Source organism: Acipenser ruthenus, chromosome 27, assembly GCF_902713425.1.
Source record: "Acipenser ruthenus chromosome 27, fAciRut3.2 maternal haplotype, whole genome shotgun sequence".
NCBI lineage: Eukaryota > Metazoa > Chordata > Actinopteri > Acipenseriformes > Acipenseridae > Acipenser > Acipenser ruthenus.
This window is the reverse complement of record NC_081215.1, coordinates 25,789,793-25,807,224: the sequence shown is the minus strand read 5'-3', so window position 1 is coordinate 25,807,224 and position 17,432 is coordinate 25,789,793. Positions and strand designations below refer to the sequence as shown.

Below are 17,432 nucleotides of genomic sequence, written 5' to 3'. Positions count from 1 at the left end.
CATTTATACATAACACATGATCACAGGAACAATACTCAAGGCCTCCATTTTCAGAGAAATTCTGATTCTTGAAAATATTTCTTAAGAAGGTTTTTTTTTTTTTTGTAGCAAAATGAAAACATGTTTGCTGGGTTAAGGGAACTTTATTTTAAAAGTTTGCATTTTTCTGTGCACTGGCAATTGTGTCTGTCTTGCCTGCTGTATCTGTCTAGTACTGTGTTAAATGAACTCCCCCAAAGTACTGTATACATCTCTTGTAAAATCACCCCCCTCCCTTCCAGTGTTTTGTTATGCTGTTATCAATAGATTGACAACGCCTTTGTTTCTTTCCTGCAACCCTAACTTGAATCCAAACCCTAACCCGAAGTACTGTAGGCATCTCTTGTGAAATATCCCCCCCCCCCCCCCCCCCCCCAGTTTTTTGTTGTGCTGTGATCGATGGAATGACAATGCCTGTGTTTCTTCCTTGCAACTGTTTGGCCCGGTGCCATTAATGATTTCTCATTGTGATGCAGTTGGAATCCCTCAATTGCAAATTGTTATGAATATGTTATATATAAAATGCGTGTGTTTGTTTTTAGGGGTGCAGAGGGGAGGAACAGGACAGAGTAGGCTCTGATTAATTCTAAATAAATGAAAAAAAATGAATCTGCCCTTCAGCTATTTTAGGTTAATGATGTAAAAGATGAATGATAAATCTGTCGACAGGATCTCACTAGTGTGAATGTGTCATCTGTTTACTAACAGCGCCCCACCACACACACACACACACAAATTCCCTCCAACTTCAAACACACGTTGTTCTCTGACCGATGTTTATTTAACAGCATATTGCAATTTGTAATACAGCATTATCATTTCAATATGTAATCTAATGGTTTTCTGGTTTCATCAGCTGTAAAAATAACTACTCTAGGATTTACCTTTCTACTTCTTTCCGATCCATAGTTTCCTGGTTTTGCATTCTAACTCGTAAGCTAAGTGGTTCCCAACTGGCCCTCGCTGTCCATGCCGGTCCAGGACTTTGTTCCATTCAAGTGCTAAATTGGTTAATTGACCCCTAGCTTGTTCATTTGGAAAAATATCTGGACTGGAATGGATCTTGAGAGCTAGAGTTGAGAACCACTGTTGTACATACAAGTACAGGGATGGCCAAACTTGGCTATTCCACTCCTGGTCTTTGTTCCAACCCCATCCAGACCCTGATGTAATTATTTAATTTTACCCATTAAACCTGGAGTGGAATGCCCCTCCAGGACCGTGCTTGATGATGAGTGTTTAGCCTGTACATTCTGAGGGCCGAAGAACCATACATGTGAAATTGTGTTGCTTGAATGGGAGGCCTGGTCTGATTTGGAGGAATCCATGTGGGGAATGGGATCCGTTTGAATCGGTTAGTTGATTGCTAATTCAACCTAGCCATGGATATAAAAGCACAGGAAAGGATGCTAAGGTCTTAGGTCTTGTAAATAAAATGATGCAGCCCAGCATTATATATATTCTCAAATCCCCAACCTCAGTACAGTACATTATCTCTGTGTATTTATCCTGCCCCCTGGTAACTTGTCCTATTGTGTGTAATGCACTTCTGCCCTGTTCTCATAGACAAGACAGTATCAAGACCGCTATCTAAGGTACAATACATATATTTCAAGGTATAGGGAGGACTATTGTAATTATTTTGCAGGAAAGGTATTTAAGTTACCGGTATCAGAACATCCCCTGGTCTCAATTAGTTCAGATGCAATATAGTTTGTTGTTGTTGCTGCAAATCTCTTTAAAATAATAGGAATTCAAAAATAATAATCATAACAACAACATGATGCAGGTCCCCAGTACATATCTTTTGTTTTTTAAACTTCATCAGTGCAACTCGTGGGTGATGCAGCGTGAGTCACTAAAACTCTGTGGGTTTTCTTAAATGAATCTCACCCTGTCTGAGGCATGCAGCAGTGTGAACAGCCCTGTCACACAGCGCTGGTGGCCATCACGTCTCTCCATCCCTCCAGAGCCTTAGGAAACAAGACACATCAATATTGCACTGGACTGTATTTAACACATCCGCCCTCTGTTCCCAAGCTCTAGTTAACATTTTAACTCAGCAGTGGAGATGTATTCAGATTGCCAATCTAAAATCCCTACCAAATACTGTGCCACCGAGACGCAGACTTACCTAATTGTAAGGTACCAGAGGGACTGCCCCTTTCAACAGCAGAAGAGCCTGTCTTTATTAAGCTGCAGCTAGCCTGCCTGTATGGAAAATAAGTTTGCCCCTTGGTGTTGCTTTTGGCTGCAGGGAACCGGTTACAGAAAATGTGTCTAAGCCTATTTATTATGGAACTGAGATACTATTTATGACAATATACGCCCTGAAGATTGTATTTTTATTATGATGTTTTATCTCATATGTATTGAATTGGGTGATTCAGAATGTTTAAACCGGAATGTACGAGTTAAAAGCACACAGTACCGCTATCTTACATGTTCACTAAGATGCGTTTTTTTGCAGAAGTACCCTCTGTTTTTTTTGTTTTGTTTAATATAGTTTTGTCTAATTGCCCAGTTTGGCAAGTTCATACACGATCTAAACCCACTAAGTCAAGTTATGGCACTCTAGAAAAGTTGGCATCCTTGCAGTTTTGCATAGGAAAAAAAAATATCCTGCTCTGGGCTCTTAATTTCAAATCCCAAATCCCACTTAACAGCATTTGAACATTTGAGACACTCTTTACTTTATATTTTCTGCATCCTGTGTGAGTAATACAGGATCAACTGAAGATTCTGAGCGAGAATAAGCTTTGTATTCGATGCCACAAAAAGCATTACAAAAAAGAAAAAAAAAACATAATCCCCAGCTCCTATTGAAATAGCTCAAGGATAAAACATTAAATGCATTTGTCAAAAAAGTTCCACTTTGACAACTTTTTACATATAATTGCCACCTGGATCCTGTCTGTACCAGTAAGATTTCTAATGTTTTTTTTTTTTTTTTTTTGTGTAGGGCACTGTGCCACCCGGTGGCGACATATTGTAATGGCCACGTCATGATTTTTTTGTACACATCGTTAGCTCATTTTACTGTGTGTCGTTTGTCACTGTTTCCTTCCACCTGAACCTCAGCCTGCTGCAGGGAGAGAGGTGAGAAATGCAAGCTTTGAGGTCAAACTCAAAGGCAGACTCGCGCTCATACTACTTTACTGACATTCACAATACAGTTACATACTTTGAAGTGCAAGTTTTGTTTTTTCAATGAACGCTGTATAATGTTAAGTTCTTTATAATCAGTTCTTTCATGTATAATAAAAGTTCAAGTTAGTTATGAGTTTAATGTTTTATCTTTGAGCTATTTCAATAGGAGCTGGGGATTATGTTTTTTTTTCTTTTTTGTAATGCTTTTTGTGGCATCGAATACAAAGCTTATTCTCGCTCAGAATCTTCAGTTGATCCTGTATTACTCACACAGGATGCAGAAAATATAAAGTAAAGAGTGTCTCAAATGTTCAAATGCAGTTAAGTGGGATTAGGGATTTGAAATTAGAGCCCAGAGCTAGATATTTTAATTTTTTTTATTTCTATTGTCTACAAAGCATTTTTTTTTTGCCGAGAACAACTTTATAGACAAAAAGTATAATCTTTTGTGTATCATCCCTTTTTAAATCCATATTATATATATATATATATATATATATATATATATATATATATATATATATATATATATATATATATAAATTTGGAAGATGTGTTTGATTTTGCAGCCGAGCCAAACTCTTTTAAAATCACTTCAAAAAGTTTGAGCAAAAATTGGCACATTAGGCAGAGTTCACCTACAGCCTTGCAGAGTAAATTAAACACAAGATAAATTGCCTCTCTTGCTGTAGAACTGTGTTTTTTGTATAAACAACTCTGTGTTAATAGATTACCTACAACAGGTGTTTTATCAATCAATCGCTATCTGTCATACTTGTATTATTTCAGTAACAATGAAACCAAAGGAAGGTTCATATATGAATGATTTAAATGACGGTGCTATTTAGATCTAAATACCAGTGATCAGTTGCATGGACCCCACTGAGGTGTTTGAAAAGGGAACGCCAGCTGAAAACGGATGATGCAAACGAGAATGAAAAAGTACTGCAGATGCAGCGCATGTTTAATGTATGGGGCTGGGGAAAAGGAGCTGGGCTCAGGGTATGTCAGCATCCTGTGGTTTATGTAGCCCACGTAGAGCCACAGCAGCGATCCCCTTTTTCCATGCATTAAATATAGGTGTTGTTTTTACCAATGATAGGCTTCTAGAGCTTTCTGGCAGACCCCAGTTTGAGAACTGCTGAGTTATGATGTATGTGGCTATTGTGTGGCTCTGTGTATGTAGTACAAAGCACATGGCTTGGGGTGTTTTCTCTGAAAATTGACTTTAGGGAATACCTTATTTTTTCAATAGCCCATGCAGCATCTAACCCCTACAGTAACTGTAGACTGATAAAGGATTAGGGAGCAGACCTATTAGGATGACACACCTTGGTGCCTGCTACACTGACAGGCCCTTGTGTGGTTAAACAGCTGGAGCTCCACAAAGGCTGTTGTTACCTTACAGCCTCTGAGACGAATGACACATTCAGGGAGTTTAAATGTGCCAGTTTGCTCCAGGCTGCCCCACAGGAAGAGGCTGTGTGTTTGGATTTTCTTAGGAGATGTGCAGCACGTAGTACACACACTGTTCTAGACCTAGTCCTGCCCCAGCCACCCCCCCACAGAGGACATAACAGGGCTCCTGATGCAATCCCAGGCTGAGACCTAATAGGGTTAAACTGCTGAGGACCAGCTGTCTTCTCTGTCCCGCAAGGCCTGGGACAGTCACTGATTCCCCAAGTGCTGCAGATGAGCGCTAAACTAAAACTAGTATCAATTCCCATTGAAAGTTTTCTCATTATGTGATTAATGGCCTGCATTTCCCTTATTCTATTAAGCTGTGTTGAAAATGTCCATTCATCCAGGATCTGTTACTAGCTAGTGTGTACTTTATAACAATCTGCAAATTCAGATCCCCCAACATTAGGAATCTGTGTAACGTTTCCAAATCATCCTGATAAATCTTTCACAAGTTATAAAAGTCGCTAGCTATCATAGGCTGTGTGGTCCAGTGGTTAAAGAAAAGGGCTTGTAACCAGGAGGTCCCCGGTTCAAATCCCACCTCACCACTAGCTCATTGTGTGACCCTGAGCAAGTCACTTAACCTCCTTGTGCTCTGTCTTTCGGGAGAGACGTAGTTGTAAGTGACTCTGCAGCCGATGCATAGTTCACACACCCGAGTCTCTAAGTCGCCTTGGATAAAGGCGTCTGCTAAATAAACAAATAATAATAATTAAACAACCAAAGATCAAGTTGCATAACAGCAAAGCTTGCATACATATCTAATTACAGGTGTAATAACAGAAAAAAGTTATTATACATAATTTTGCTAATTTAAGTGGTTAATGCCTTATTATACAGAACACTTAAAGATAACGCCGGATTTCCAAACAGTCACAGTGTCTGACATTTAAAAATCGTTTTTAATTTCAGGTCTTGGATATGCACATGTCTTGGGTGGGTAGCTGTCGGCAGCTTTGCAGATGGCCTGCTCTTCACCTGCACAGCAGACTCATCCTGGCTGAAAATAAAGTCAACGGGCTTGAAAGTTGTTGTTTGCTGCCGGCCAGAACACTACTGTCATCGGCAGCGAGGCTGGAAGAATCGGCTACAGCTGAGAATGTGGTCTCCGGTGGAAGCAGGGAGCTGCACACACCAGTGATGCTGAAGGAGGTCATTAAGTGTTTGGCCCCGCAGCAAGGACAAGTGAGTTACTTTCCAGGCTCATTGAAGTGTATTTTAATGATCTTAAACAACATTGTACAGCATAGTGAAAAAAGGAAGCCTGTAACCTCCACTGTTTGTTTTTAAACACACTTTCCCTTGACAAAGGTATGTTAAACATGCCGAAACATTGGGACGTTGGCTCTATTGAGCAAAAACTATTATAGTTTCGGTCTCCGCCTTTCTAGCATGGTAGAAATAGCTAGGTAGACCGATGTTGTTATATGTGCATTTGAATTAAACGAGAGAATTAAACGTGTGATAGCTTTGAAGGGCAGTGTAAGTTGTCAGTTGGATAGAAATTGCAGGCAGATTCCAAGGTTGTTAATAAGTTGTAATTATGCCTTGGTGCTCTTGGTGGGTTTGTGTTCAGTGGTATCTGTTAGTTCAAGTCAGTCGTTCTGGTTAAAGCCATTGTGAAAACATCAGAGATTTGGATGCCTTTGGAAGGCCACGGAACAGCAGGCAACTTTCAGGCAACATTTTTTTTTTTCTGACTGTTGAAGCAACCTGTAGCTGATTGACCAAGTTTCTCAAATAAACATTGTTTAGACTTTACACATCATGAAAATGGCTTAAAAAGAAAAAAAAAAATGTGACGGAAAGTCGCAACTTGTTCCACGGCCTTAACAACATTTATTTATCTTGCTGTATTCACAGTTCATTAAAAAAAAAAAAAAAAAAGGTTTCAAATTTAACACTGAACTGATGAAAAAGATCAGTAAACTGGGCGGTGTATTAGAACGCCTGAGATGCCAATCCTGTATCAGTGCAGATGGGAGTGAGTCAAGGCCTGCTGCTGTGACTAAAACACCAGAAGAGGGTGTAGTGAACTGAAGAGCCACGTGTCACTGCCTCCAGCGGGACTGCACGGAATGGGAGGCACCAATGAGGCAAAGCGGCCAGTCCCAGGGGCTCTCACTGTGACTCAGGGGCTCTGGAGCCCCAAGTCGACCCAGAAACCACAGTCCAGTATAGAAAAGATTCAGGTTGCTGTAAAGTTATACCTTTCTGTTCTGGCCACAAATAGTACGTAGGATACAGTCACTGCACGTTACCAGTGGTAGTAAAATAGATTTAAAACCTAATTAAAGTAATTTTGTTTTGTATCTTGGGTGAAGATGTGACTTAATAAATAGTAACTGCAGTGTAAGCTGGGTACCTGGATCTTGAAGTGTATCCAGATTTAAAGTAAAAGGAATGGTAAATCCCATTTAGTCATAAATAATAAACCTGATCAATGACTATGATCACACACTGTGATTGCTAAATGAGACCAGAGTTGGTTTGTGTTGATTAACCCTGACTGGTTAACTGGAGCCTGCCAGTTTCCCTGGCAAAGACCCAGCCAGTGTCAAAACGGGCCATTTTCTGAGCATGAGACTTCAGGGAAAGCTGTGTTTACTGCTGTGTCAATCGCTCATAAAGGGTTTATTTTTGTATATGCAGCAGGTACCACTTAGCAATTACATTTCTATAGCTCTGTTCCATACTGGAGTGTCTCAAAGAAGCACTTTATTGATCAAATGAATTTAAGAGCAAGCTGTAATTACTATGAGTAGGTAAACGCAGCCATTATCCACTCAGCTACACCCCCCCCCCCCCCCACACACACACACAGTAGCACACAGGTGCATTTGATATGGCTGGATTTTTTTTTTTTAGTCATACTTACTATAGGAATTTCTGTGTTTTTGTTTTTTATTCTTTTTTATATAGCTTTTTTTATGTAGCACGTTTTTACCTGAGCTCAGTTCGTATAAAATGTGATGTATATGCCGTATATCACCTTCAGTCAGTGTGTGCACATTTATACCATGTTAAGTTTACTGTCTTATGTATATCTATTTGTGAATGCATAATGTTTTGGCAGGGCAACTTCTCAAAATCCATAGAGTTTAAAATTTCAAAAAATGAAATAAAAAATGTGCGACCGAAGGGGTTATCATCTTAACACACCTGACAATGGGATGTGATGCTTTTTATTTACCAGCTACCAAATTAAAAGAATAAATAAATACATCTAGGATATATGAATTATATTCTGATAAATAAACAGTTGGCTAACATGTCATAACTGTGTGCAAAACAGTATCATTCTGAATACACAGCACATGCTTTTAAACATCTCGCTTACCTAAGCTGTTGGTGTGGTTATCGGTTACGTGTTCTTGTTTTTTCGTAGGCTTGTATTACTTCCTGTTCAGTCTATTGGGGAAAAAATCATGATGGCCGTGGCTTGGCATTACCGTAATGTTAGAATACAAGCCATAGTTTAAACCTGGACAATGTGTTTTTTTATAGGTAGTGGAAAACTCATGGAAAATGTGGGCAGTTAGGTCTTGCTCTGCAGCTGGCAGTGGAATCATAAAAAAATAAAATAAAGTTCACTTGATAATGTGCCTTCCCTCTGCTCTCACATTTGCCTCGTTCGCCTCCTCATGTTCATAAATTACACAAACTAGATAGGGCTCATTAACTGCCAAATTAGCCTTTAAAAGATTACTTTTTACACAATTGAATATTATCCCATTCACCTTGATGCAGATGCGTCCCGCCAGCCAGGTTAACCGGTTTACTCTAATTATTTTAGCCATCAAGATGCAATTGTAGCATTTGGCAAATTGAATAATGACCAGCATGGGGCCTGAGCGGTGATTACAGATATGGATTTGATAGCCTGCTCTGAATCAGAGAGAATGGGAATCGCTTTTGATTTCCTTGCTGCACAATGGAATATACAGCTGCAGTCAGCAAAATATTTTGCCCAGTAATACAGACACATTGCCACAATGCACATTCAGCTATGCATCTGTGCAGTTCCAGGATTATGGAACTGAGGGGTCATTGGATGTTATCCACATTCATTCTGCTCAAGGTCCCAGCGGCAGTGGATTGGATTATGGTCAAAGGGGCTATGGCAAGAACAAGGGGTATTGCTAATCTTATAGATCTGAAATTCCGTTGGGGCACAACTGGTGGATTGCTATGTCAACAGCAGTCCTTGTAATGAATGACATTAATAAGGCTGTGACAAGTGACATAAACATCCTGCTATAACAGTGAGAATGAGTGTTAGAATCTGTACCGTATATGCATGTCATGGCGCTGGGCACTTTTAAGTCTGGTTTTCAAGGGTTTGTTTCCCAGCTACGTCCTACAAAGAATATAGAGAGAAAGATCGCTTTTAAAATGTGTCGTGCTTGTCAAGTTAAATGGCTGAAATGTAAATGAGTTCCACCTCTAAGTTCTCGTTCGGCCGTGACTGTACCCTAATCACTAGTTCTCTTCCACATAGACTCAATTTCTTTTAATTTTATTTAGGAGTTACTTATTTTATTTATTTTATTTTATTTTATTTTATTTTTTTACTTCATCTTTCAGGTAAAACTTATTGAGCTGGAAATCTCTGTAGGAAACCCAGCTTTCCATTAAAACACCAATGATCACCTCTGTAAGTTTTTCTCTATTGAGGTACAGTTGCTTTCCATTAGTCATCTACAGAAGCCCGTGGCATCAGGGTTTGATGCAGTGGAGGGTACGCTCAAATCAGTACAGCTACTGAAACTCAATTACTCACAATACAATTCAAATAAAGAAGCCACTGTGATTCCAGTTATCACTTCCAGCAGTTTGTGTGGCTTCTTCTCTAAGTATGGCTACCTGAACTAAGGATAGTACCGTCAGTGTCCTTTACTTATAGCGTCCCTAATGGAAGCCCCTTCACTTTCCTCTTGTTTCTAAGGAGGAGAAGAAGGTCTTACGGTCAAGCAAATTTTATGAAATTGTTAAAAAAAAAATTCATTATTTTCTACACGCTGTTTCTGTAGCACCGCTAGTGACACTCCAAAGCAAACCATGTTATGATTGTACTGTCCAAACAAATTCCGCGTCTCCCTGTGCAGTTTGTTAATGCAGACTGGATTATTTGAACCACTGATTTTCAGAACCACGTGTACAGTCAGTGTCGCTGTTACCAATCTGTAAATAAGGTACGGAGAAATGTCATCATATAGCCTAAACCCCAATTATTTCTGACTTAAAAACAGATGCTGTCAGATCTTTAAAGTGTTCCAGAACCCCCTGCAGTCTTTCTAAGAAACACATAACCTGATCTTTGTTCTACCATGATGTGCTGACCTTAACGCAGCAATGTATTTTCCCCCTACTTTCGGGAGTGATTGCCAGGAGAGAGATGTTTTTCTTCTTCTGAACATCGCAGTGTATCCACATCACGCTCCATGCTGCAACAATGCTGGTGCTCTGATTGAAATGAGTGCCGTATTGTGGGAACAAAAAAAAAACAAAACATACTTGTTGCAGGAGGGAGCATAATCTGGATACACTGCGATGTTTAGAAGAAAAATTGTCTTTCTCCTGGGCGAACGCTCCCGAGTGAATGTTGAGAAATGTATTCCGCAGTTGATTTATGATTGTGAGACTTTAAAAGAGTTGGCAATATGTTTAAAAGTACAAAGCTGCCACGTGGACAACACAGGACCCAGCAAAGGTAATGCAATGAGTTTCTTGTAACTCTTTAAGCCAAGCAGACAAACGCAAGGCTGCAAGTGTAGTGTTTTTGAAGTCATTGCTGTACAAAGTGGGAGTGAAATGTTGGAAAAGGACGTGCATCACTTGAGAATCTTAGCCTCAGCGATACAGGCATTTACTTTTTTTCTTATTTCTTTTACTTTACAGCATGTTAATGAGAGAATGAGACAGGGATTGTCGAGTAACTAATCCTGCCTGTGTATAAGCTATTGAACATTTAGAGATGTGTGTGTTGGGGGGGGGTTGCAAGTGAGTATTGATCACTTGCAGCCCACCTGCCCCTGTTGACTCATTTTCTTCATAACAGTTTATCCTATGAACAATCTGATCTCTAAATTGCAGAACTTTTACACCATGCTCCCCCACCAGCTTCTGAGACGTCAAGCAAATTGAAGGTTCTCGTTGTGGTTTAGCGAGCTGATCAATTCCACCCACTGCGTGTGGGCGACCACAGTGGACAAGAAGTTCTGGGCTCCCCCTTGGCAGAGCATCTGGGATTGATGACAGTTCTGGGGAGAGTCGGGAAGCCCTTCTTTTTTCATTTCTCTCCCAGGGCCTGGCAGACAGGCACAGATCCAGGATGCACCACGGGGAATCCTCCTGGCCCTTCTCAAGCGTGACCGATTGTGCCAGATTAATGAAGGCGCCGGTGGGCGTTTGTCAGAAGAGTGTTCCTCTGGTTGAGAAATTGGGCTGTCACCAACTTAGCTTTCAAACCAGTCCACTACCTGGCCCCACGGGGCTCCATTTCCCTCGTCAAAATTAGGCCAGCCGCAGGTATTTATTTATATTTTTTTTTAGCGGCTGACAAAATGAATTACTGCAGTGCTTCAGTAGTGGGGATTCCAGTTGGTCTGTCCCAGGATTTCTATTATATTGCAGTATTAAAAGTTTTTGAAATATATATGGGATGTTATAAAAGTTGTAAGCTTGGCACAGATAAAGAACAGATGGGGCAAAACTACTTGTTTTCCCTTTCACCATTATCTGCCTAATATAAAAAGAAACAAATCTAACAATTTAATGACATCCACTGTGTTTGTCTAAATTTCATGCAGAATTCAAAGGAGGTCAATCAATCCGTTTACTTATCCAGATGAGTCAATTAAGAACAAATTCTTATTTACAATGACAACCTGGCAAGAGGCTCACACCACCACAGCAAACAACATTAAATAAGGAGTAAAAAAAGAAAAAAAACACATAATCAATCATAAACCATAAAACTATAAATAAAGGAGTAAAGGGGGTTTTGAGCTGTATTTCTATGATAGGATTTCACAGTTGAATACACCTGATGCAGCAGTGCATCCATCTCAGGTTTATATAATACTAATAAAATCAGTAAAATACACAATATGTAAAATTGGTGCAAAGTTGATTGTTGTTTTTTTTTTAAATATTGTTTCTGTTTTGCTGTGGGTCTTGCATCATTTTAGCGCTTCAAGTATTGAAATGCGTCTTGAATAATTAATCCCTGTAATTAGACACTAGCGGTTTGGGCTGTTTGGCTCAGTGATTGACAATGGGAAATGAAACCCTGCAGAACAAGGTTTCTAGATATAGATCGAGAGAGAGAGAGGGTATTGTATAGGGTGTTGCAGGATACAAGCTGGTATCCACTCCCTGGTGGTGTTCATTGACTTGTGTGTAATGTCAAGTGTCAGATTGGATTGTAGATTGTACAATGTAGATGAAGTCGGCTGCAGCCCCTGTTTAATATTAGATGAGAATGAGTTTTACACACTAGATTCACGGTGCAGATGGAAATATGGCATGCGTTTTAATGCAAACATGCATGACAATATTAGATAGAGAAAATACATGAAGAGGAGGCCTCTGAAAGGAGAAAGTTATTCATTGGTATGCTCTCTTACTTTCTGAATCGCAGAGTAACTTCCTACCTGGTTTATTGACTTTCTACTGATGCTGCCATCAGGCTTTCTCATTGACAGCTGGGTTTTGTAGGTCACTGATCTAACAGTATCAGCCTGAGAAATAGCCAGCATGTGCTCTAACGAACGTAACTTTGCTCAATATTGATTGTTTGCCAAGTTGGAGTGTACGCTGGCATTTCCGTGGAGATGCCACATTCCTGTGCATTGAATTCCTTTGTCTAACAAATGTACAAACAAAAAAAAACAAGAATGTTCCTTAAGTGGCCTATTGATAAGGGTTTAAGTACATCTTGTGGCTCAGATTTAAACATCCCTTGAAAGTTAGCAAAACAGTTCTTGACGTTCCTGTTAAAAGCTGCTTTAGGTAAAATTTCAGATTTTACACTCAAGACCACTTGTGGAATCCACAGTTTGTTAAACAAACCAAAAAAAGCAGGTGTAGAAGCAGGACTGTTGATTGAATGATGAGTTACTGACAAAGTGGATGTGTACTGTAGGCCTGCACTCTAACCACTGAACTAATAGGACTGGGCATGCTTCAGTGAGATGCTTGATTATTGACAGCCGTTCAGGGCACTTAATAAATGATGTGTAAAGTATCTGAACCAGCGGTGGGCAAATTAGACCCTTCCAATCCAGCTCTTTGTTTCAGCCCTTCTTTTAATGGTTTAATTGAATCAATTAAACCTCCATCTACTGTAGGTCCTAAAGTAATTAATTATCACATTGTTGGACCAGTATTGGGCACCTCCTGATTTTACTGCAATCTGTATTTATTTAAATGTTTGTTTTTTTTTGTAATCACATTACAAGAGCACGCAACAAAATTTGTGTTACTGCGAGATAAGATTCTATTATTTATTTATTTATTTATTTATTTATTTCTTAGCAGACTATTATAACTGATATCCTGAATTTTAAAGAGGAAAAATGATGTGATTAATTCGTAAAAAACTGAACAACTTCTGTAGGAGGAAAAGAGGAAAATAAACTGCTTTTGCAAATAAAAATGGAATAAATCGTAGCAAATAAATGCGATTGACCCTCATGTAGGACACGTTGGAAAACTGACTTTCCTGGTAACCTGGCGTCCAACCGGACCCCAGCAATAAAACAACAGATAACTAACAACTGGAGTAAATGAATGAATGAATGTGTACATGAACACTTTATGTGTATATGAATACTTTATTTTGCTTTTCCTTTACTTCTAGCCATCGTTTGGTATAATGTGTTGTTTATGTTGTGCAAAATGGATAACACGCCCAGTGCGCACAGCTGTCTCCTAGCAAGTGAAGGCACCACTGTATTCTGGACGATGTAGTTTATTCTAAGAACATGTCAGCCAGGCATGTGAGATATCATTGGAAAGCCCCAAGCCTCCTCTTTCATTTGAATATAAACATTTATATTGACTGTGTTTTTGTGTTTCCATTTTCGAGTTACAGGCACTTGAACACACCTACCGATTTCCTGTGCGTCACAGCACTGGAGCACTGAATGATGGGGTGGTAGAAAGGACGCATACAGGCATGCCTGACATCAATGGAAAGCGCAAAGCCTGCGCTTTTAAATGATGTTAAAACTGGAATGCTATCTGTTGAAGCGACCGTGTAATAGGCAACAAATGAAACTTAGAAGTCACATAAAAACATAAGAACGTTTACAAACGAGAGGAGGCCCCATTCGGCCCATCTTGCTTGTTTGGTTGTTAGTAGCTTATTGATCCCAGAATCTCATCAAGCAGCTTCTTGAAGGATCCCAGGGTGTCAGCTTCAACAACATTTTAATGACTCAAGCCTTAGTTTAGCTGTAGTTAATTTTGCTGTAGTTTCGCTTAGGAACATGTGTTCAGGACATACAATACATCATTCGAAAATCTGTACGGTGCCTGAGATATTCACCCACCGACAAACCTAAAACAATCTGGGAAATTCAACCAGGCTACCTGGACTAGAATGACCCTTTGCATAGTGTAACAGGGTGGGTGCCTGACAACTACCTAGAAGGAAACAAAAACCACTAGATCCACATAATAACTGATACTAAAGCACCGTGGGGTCCGAATGGACCGCAGGTTGCCTTATGAGGGTTAAGTGAAGGGGCATTTTCAATGCAACCATACAAGGAAGAGTCAGCTTGAGTTGAAGTTGTGTGAGCTTGACCCTAGTCAGCACATGGATGTAGAGCAAACAAATCCATAGCTTCATATACGTCTGGACAGAATCCTTAAGCAAAATAAAAACATCTTGCTCTAATGCATGGTACAGTATTTTATGTAAATAAGAAATAAGGCAATGTAACAATTTCCATAATAATTTTCTGTTTTACATAAAGCAATGAAATTATGCAGTACAGCATAAACAATCTATGCTAGTATTTTAAATGACTTACTTACTATTTCTTTTTGCGGGGGTTGTGAAAGGCAGAAACATGTTGCTGTGAAATTATTACAGCGCATTTTATTAAAATATTTACTTTCATGAAATGTGTTTTCCTACTGAACCCTAATGCCCTGTGGACAGCACTAATGAAAGTATGACGCATAACAGCCAGCATGCAACACGTCTTCTGTTGTGATTTGAAAAAAACAAACAAAAAAAAAAACCCTGAACAATATTATTAACGGTAGTTATTCTGTATAGGGATATTGGCATCTGATTTAAGATGTTTACAGGATTTCTGTACTTTAAAATGGAAAACATCATCTGGAAAAAGTGCCTTAAATCTCCTTTTTAAACGGTTAAAACCACCAATTATGATCTGATGTAAAAAGGGTTGGATGTGGGGTGTGTAGGGTGCAGGAGTTTTCTTTTGGGTATACAAGGAGCGCAGTACACTTATTGTATTCCATATACAATATGGTATAGAATCCTTGAGTAGTATACAGGAGATGTAACTTTGCAGAGAAGGTAAAAGATTGAAATCCCAAAACATTTTACAAGGACAGTTTTTAGCATGTGGAAAGCGCTTCATTAATGCGTTAGAGTTGTCCTCCGTCTTTTAAAATGCATGTATGAGATTATTCACACTCGTGGAACCTCACCATTTCAATACTAAACCTAAACGAGGGGGGGTATGAAAGCATGGACTGTGTGTGGGCTTGTGCGAGTTTCAAGCCCTATACTGTATCTTAGATGGAAGTAACTTCTCAAATGTAGTACTGGTGGGTTTCCATTCCCATTCAAAACCTGAGAAGACTTTATTATAAAAGCAGTGGCTGTGTGATTGTCCATCACTCAGAGACATGTGGAAACAAAGAGAGATAACAGAGCACTCAGTCTGTGTATTTAGCCTCACTATTGTGGTGTTCCCTGGAGCTGCGATTGGTTTGCTGTTACTTGCCCACATTATTTCATGCTTGTCAACCTCTCAAGACCTCTCTGCGCCTTATCTTTGGTGAGTTGTTAATAATCTTGTTTTATTTATTTTTTTACTTTACAATATAATGTCAGCACATGGTGGAGGAGGGCATTTTTGGACTGCAATTTTTTTAAATTTTTTTTATTGATTCAACAAGGTCAATTACTTGACTGCCCTATGAATAATAAGCATTGAGATGCACAGTTAACTTGTAAATTCAGATGCTGAAACTTCAGCAGTAATGAAATGCAGTGAGTGAGTGTGTGGTCTGTACATTGTTTTTTGGCCATGTTTTTTTGTCATTGCTCTCTTGACATTTTTCTGACATTAAACTCACAGCTACTATTCAAAATCGGGGGCTATAAAGATATTGCTATACCGATTTATGAGATGGCATAAAAGCAGAGTTTGAGAACACAGAAAATTAGCCTAGATTGTAATGACTTCAGTTCCTCTGCTAGATTTCAGACTGCGTTAGTTTTCATTGGGCAGAGCTGGGAGTTCCACTTCTGTGATAATAATGGAGATGTTCTAGAATGCAAAAAAGGCAAAACCAACAACATTGAAATTCCAAATGGGGTTGTAATAATAGTCGACATACAGCTGATTCTATTTAATATTTGACATACAGCTGATTCTATTTAAAGTGGAAACTCCTGCTTTATGGCGCTGTTCAATTACAGGTACGAGAACCCCATCCCCCCGCCCAGAACGCACCACTGCATAGTGTGTCAAAATCAATTGCTACCATTCTCCAAGCTCTTTGAAAAGACAAACACACAGTGTGTCATCTCTTTTTCATCAGTGGGCCCTGTTCACAAACTTTAAGGCCTACTTTTTTTTTTAATATAAACTTTCTGCAGTGCTTTGTTAAATGGGAATAAAGTTGCAAACCAGGTTTCACAGACTGCAAGCTTGACCGAATCGATCACAGCTGGCTTTAACAAAACATTTCTTTAAAAATGAACAGGGCCCGCCTGGAAAAACTTTATGAAAAGCGCTGTGGAAACTTGAGCTTGCTTCATTTACTGTGAGCAGGCGTGAATCAGGAGGCATCAGCTGTGTGTATTCTCACATCGGCAACATGCTCCAGCAGTGCTCACTGGGGCTCAATCCCTTCATCGTCTGCCTTGTGATTCCGGGTCAGAATGACAGAACCTCGCGGTCGAGATTGTAACACATAAAACCCTACTGGGGCGAAGTAAGACGAGGCATTTTAAAACAAGTCATATTCAGATCTGAGCAACGTATTTGTGGAAACTCGCCTACCATTAGTTTCACCACTAATTTCCTCTCTCTTATATCTATCCAAATAAACTGGGCTGAATGCATCAGGGCTCGTGTTACAATGTAACACGTGCCTTTGAGTCAAAACAAATACCAGTGCACTTGGGAGCATTCTTTTTCTTCATATTCATCAAAACCCAAGTTATCTCAAGCAGATTAGCTTTCCTAATAACCACTAGGTTAGATGAATGATTACACCTGTCTCTTTCTTTTTTATATATATATATATATATATATATATATATATTGTAACACATCAGGGAGGGGGTTAGTGTCCTCCCTGAAGAAAACATGTGCGCATGCACATTTTGTTAATTTGTTTATTGGTTAATTATCACCCGCACCTGAGCGGTATTGTAAATTAATGCCAGGCGCGGGGTATTTGAGACGTGCAGCTTGGCTGCACGGGGCTGCTGAGTAGAAGGAGACAGAAGACGTGCTCTGTTTCCGAGCAGTCCTGAGTAAGTGCTGTGTGTA

At 39.5% G+C, this 17,432-nt stretch overlaps 1 protein-coding gene across 1 annotated transcript in view; it reads left to right on the top strand.

Moving 5' to 3' along the window:
* The window catches only part of LOC117432209 (12S rRNA N4-methylcytidine methyltransferase-like), a 64,510-nt gene that overhangs the window by 1,236 nt on the left and 45,842 nt on the right, over positions 1 to 17,432 (top strand). Inside the window, exon 2 of the mRNA XM_034053782.3 lies at positions 5,566 to 5,838. Coding sequence (XP_033909673.3) covers positions 5,575 to 5,838 — 264 coding nt within the window. The 5' untranslated portion in view covers positions 5,566 to 5,574. The remainder of the gene's footprint in view (positions 1 to 5,565; positions 5,839 to 17,432) is intronic.